Here is a 4632-nt window from a genome sequence, read left to right as displayed (position 1 = left end):
ATATAAAAATATTAAAAATAGTTTTTATCTACATAAAATTAATTAAAAATCGTTTTTATATATATAAAATATCAAAAATAGTTTTTATATACATAAAAATAATTAAAAATCGTTTTTATCTATATAAAATATTAAAAATCGTTTTTATCTATATAAAATATTAAAAGTTTTTTATCTTCATAAAAATATTTTATCTGCATAAAAACGTTTTTATAAACTTTTATAAATATAGAAAAAAGTTGTTAGAAATATTAAAAATAGGAAAAACGTTTTTAAAAAATCAACAAATCCAATATATAAACCAAAAGAAAAAACAACAAATCCTAAAATCAAACACCCTAAATCCTAAACTATCCATTCAATTTCGAACATGCAAATCAATCAAACCTCAAATCCTAAAATCTAACATCCTAAACTCAAAAAAAAATGAAAAAGATAGAGATTGAGATGATACTTACATGGTGGGATGGATTCACGGAGGTGGGGACGCCGGTGGGATGGATTCACGGAGGTGGGGACGCCGGATTCGCGGTGAGAATCGCCGGAGAAGAGAGAGAAAACGGAGAAGATTTAGAGAGAGAGAGGCGAAAATGGTGAAGAAGGAAGAAGGATTGGTTTTTATTTAAAGGAACCGACGGACCCGTGTCCGTCGGTATGTCGTCGGAAAAAGAATAAAATATTAAATGCGCGGTTTAATGAAATATTCACGCGGTCCACTCGAAATTTTCACGCGGTTTGTAATTTCGGGAAACTAACAAACCGACGGAATTCCGACGAACATAGATCCGTCGGAATGGGGCAGGTCGTCGGAATTCCATCGGTATATTCTGACCGAATTCCGACGACTTAGGGTTTAGGGTTTAAAAACAAGTTTCTTACTGATCAAATCCAAAACTTTGATAATAAATAGACTATTTAAAAAAGATTAACTATAATAAGGTTTTCAAATCCAATTTTTACACACAATTGTGTTTTGTAGTGTAAGTTTATATTAATATGAATGAAAGTATATGAGTATTAAGATGAGATGTTATGAAAACAATGATATAAATATATAATTATTTAAATAATTTGTAAAAATCGAACGGTTGATATGTAATATTATATTAAACATCTAATATGTGTTATTAAAGTAGTTTCGGTATCCAAATATAGATATATTATGATATAAAAATTTCAAATATTCAGGTCGTCGGAATTCCGTCAGAGTTTTCCGATGGAATTCCGACGAATTTTGTTAAATCCGTCGGAATTCCATCGGAATATTCTGACGGAATTCCGACGAATGGCTAAACCCTGAATTAACCACGAGTCGTCGGAATTTCATCGGAATATTCCGATGGAATACCGACGGATTTTGTTAATTAAAAAAAAAAAAACTAATCATACAACTAAGAAAACATAAGTCCTAATCAGAATCTTCAGAATCTGTAGAATCTTCAGAATCTTCGTCAAACTCGCCAATCTCAGCTTCTGGCTCCGAGTTGGTCCCCGCACAAACTCGCATATCCAATCATCGAACACAAAACCTCTGGCCAAACCATCAGTCACCTATAAAATAAAATATATATATGAGTGAAATGTTTATTATTTTATACTAAATATATATGAGTAAAATGTTAATTATTTCATATATGTTATGACTCACATAATTAAGAAGCCATGCAGCAAATCCGTTATGTCTGAGTTGTTGAAGCTCTTCTTCTGTGGCATGTCTGTAAGTCATACGCAACTCTGCCATATAAACACTATATAAAAAGATATTATTCATATGAAATAAAACTTATTGAAAATTAATATAACAATTTAAATGAAAAATATATTTTTACCTCTCATATTGTAGAACATCTTCACAGTTGGTAAGCAAATATGTTTGCAAATGAGCGTGCTCAATCTCCGTCAGTCTCCGCTTCGTGGGTTTTCCACTTAGTCGTCCTATTTCGCTGAACATGCTTGGGACAGTAACATGATACGTTGCTTTCTCTCCTCTGTCATCATGCCGAGCAGGTCTTCGGTTTTTTGTATGCACTTCTGATGGAAAGTAGTTTTCAGCAAAGTTTGAAGTTTCTTCATTGATCACCTGTGCAATTATAGATCCTTCCACCTTGCTTAAATTTTTGATCTTCTTCTTCAGATGATGCATATAACGCTCAAAAAGATACATCCATCGGTATTGCACAGGACCACCAAGCTCCAATTCTCTTGCGAGATGAATAGCAAGATGTTCCATTACATCAAAGAATGATGGAGGAAATATCTTCTCGAGGTTGCAAAGACTAACGGGTACGTTTTCCTTCAAAGTACTAATACCCTCCTCAGTCACTACTCTGGTGCATAAATCACGGAAGAAAACACTTATCCCTGCAACTGCTTCATGAACATTACGTGGTAATAGTGCGGAAAAAGCAAACGGAAGGAGCCGCTGCATAATCACATGACAATCGTGACTCTTCAAGCCAGTAAACTTTCCTTCGCTTCTGTCAACGCAATTACCCAAATTTGATGCATAACCGTCTGGAAATTTCACTTTATCTGTAATCCAATCAAAGAACGCTTCTTTGCCAGCACCATCCAGCCGATAAATGGGAAAAGGTGCCGTACCGTTCTCATCAACGTGAAGTTCAGAACGATCACAGATATCGACTAAATCCAACCTTGACTTCAGATTATCCTTCGTTTTACCTTGGATGTTGAGGATTGTGTTCATCAGATTGTCGAAAAAGTTCTTCTCAATATGCATGACATCTAAGTTGTGACGCAATAGATGACTCTCCCAATATGGCAGATCCCAGAAAATACTCTTTTTATGCCAGTTATGTAGCTCTCCAACAGCATCGACTGGAATGTTTTCATGTCCACCTACGTCTGGCGTCCTTTGTGCACCAAAATCCCTAAACTGTGTCGCCAAATCTTTCCCACTAACTTCCGTAGGTGGATCATCAAACACCTGCTTGTTCTTCGTAAACAAAGTCTTACTCCTACGGTATGGATGATCAGGTGGTAGAAATCTTCTGTGACAATCAAACCAACATGTTTTCCTTCCGTGCTTTAGTTGGAAAGCATCTGTGCTATCTTGACAATATGGACATGAAAGCCTGCCATGTGTTGTCCATCCGGATAACATACCATATGCTGGAAAGTCACTTATTGTCCACATAAGTACTGCCCGCATATGAAAGTTTTCTCTGCACGAAACATCGTATGTCTCAGCACCAACCGCCCATAGTTGTTGTAACTCATATATTAGTGGTTGAAGAAACACATCTAGTGATCTCTTAGGATGAGCTGGCCCGGGGACGAGAATGGAGAGGAACAAAAACTCTCGTCGCATGCACAAATTTGGCGGCAAGTTGTATGGTGTCACAATCACCGGCCATAGAGAATATTGTCTTCCATGCTTTCCAAATGGGCTGAAACCATCAGTGCATAATCCCAGATAAACATTTCTTCTCTGTTCAGCAAATTCTGGATATGTTGATTGGAAATGTTTCCAAGCCTTCGCATCTGAAGGATGTCTAATCTCACCATTTGTAGAATGCTCTGCATGCCATCTCATTGCCTTCGCCGTGCGCTCACACTGATACAACCTCTTCAATCTTTCCGTCAAAGGCAAATACCACATTCTTTTGAATGGTACCGGAACTCTTCCCCTCGTTTCCTGATGACGAGGTTTCCAACAAAATTTGCATTTATCCCGATCCTTATCCGCTCCCCAGTAGATCATGCAGTTGTCGATACATACATCTATCACTTCGTACGGTAATCGAAGACCCGCAACAAGTTTCTGAACCTCGTAGTATGAACCCGGTGCAAGATTATCCTCTGGCAGAACACCTTTAACATAATCAGCTATCGCATCTACGCATTCTTCCGCCAAATTATAATCTGTCTTAATACCCATCAATCTACTTGCAGATGATAAAGGTGAATGACCATCTCTACAACCTTTATACAAAGGTTGTTTTCCTGCATCCAACATGTCAAAATATCTCCCCGATTCGAGATTTGGTTCTTCCCCTCTATAATGATCATGTACCATCTGCTCAGTACCTACACCATAATCTACATCCATTCTCGGTTCTTCTAACCAACCATAAGACTGAGGTTGTTCGCTAACAGGCTGAGGTTCGCTACTACTACCATATTCAAAACCAGTTTCCCCATGAAGATACCAAACTTTATAATTCCGTGCAAACCCTTTTCTATACAAATGTTTCCAAACTTCCCATTCTTTTATAATTCTATTGTTATTACAAGTAGAGCAGGGACATCTTACCATACCAGTATTTGCATCCGGGTGCTGTTGAACAAGCTTCATGAATTCTCCAATACCTCGAACGTATTCTTCTGTAAGCAAATTGGTGTTGGGATCCAAATGAGGTCTATCCATCCACGAACGAAAATAATCTCCAGAAGACATGATTTTTTCGAATTTCTTATGATAAGAGAGAATGAAGAGAGAATGAGGAGTGAATGAGATGAATGAGGAGAGGTTGCATTTATAGGAAAATGCTTACGGCAATCCGACGCCATTCCGACGAAATTCCGACAAATTATAAAAAATCCGTCGGAATTCCGTCGGTTTTTTTAAAATGGCTAACGGCTATAAACGGGCATATTCTTTCTCGCCAA

The 4632-nt window shown here is 37.2% G+C and overlaps 1 protein-coding gene across 1 annotated transcript; it reads right to left on the bottom strand.

Annotated features, from left to right (window-relative positions):
- Positions 1-1383: 1383 nt before the first annotated feature.
- Positions 1384-4390, bottom strand: LOC130507677 (uncharacterized). Its single transcript, XM_057002361.1, has 3 exons — positions 1830-4390; positions 1649-1748; positions 1384-1551 (listed from the first exon to the last, which is right to left on the bottom strand). Exons 1-3 carry the CDS (start codon positions 4388-4390, stop codon positions 1384-1386), a joined length of 2829 nt encoding a protein of 942 aa, XP_056858341.1.
- Positions 4391-4632: the final 242 nt, after the last annotated feature.

The sequence above is a fragment of the Raphanus sativus genome, unplaced genomic scaffold, assembly GCF_000801105.2.
Source record: "Raphanus sativus cultivar WK10039 unplaced genomic scaffold, ASM80110v3 Scaffold5176, whole genome shotgun sequence".
In the NCBI taxonomy this organism is placed as follows: domain Eukaryota; kingdom Viridiplantae; phylum Streptophyta; class Magnoliopsida; order Brassicales; family Brassicaceae; genus Raphanus; species Raphanus sativus.
Note: the sequence above shows the minus strand (reverse complement) of the source record. Positions and strands in the feature narration are given on the sequence as shown.

Excerpts from the sequence above, each read along its gene's own strand:
- LOC130507677 (XM_057002361.1), bottom strand. The coding sequence starts at position 4,390 with ATGGATAGACCTCATTTGGATCCCAACACCAATTTGCTTACAGAAGAA. Across the intron at positions 1,749-1,829 it reads GATGTTCTACAATATGAGAG|TGTTTATATGGCAGAGTTGC; the intron begins GTAAAAATATAT and ends CTTTTTATATAG. Across the intron at positions 1,552-1,648 it reads CTGCATGGCTTCTTAATTAT|GTGACTGATGGTTTGGCCAG; the intron begins GTGAGTCATAAC and ends TTTATTTTATAG.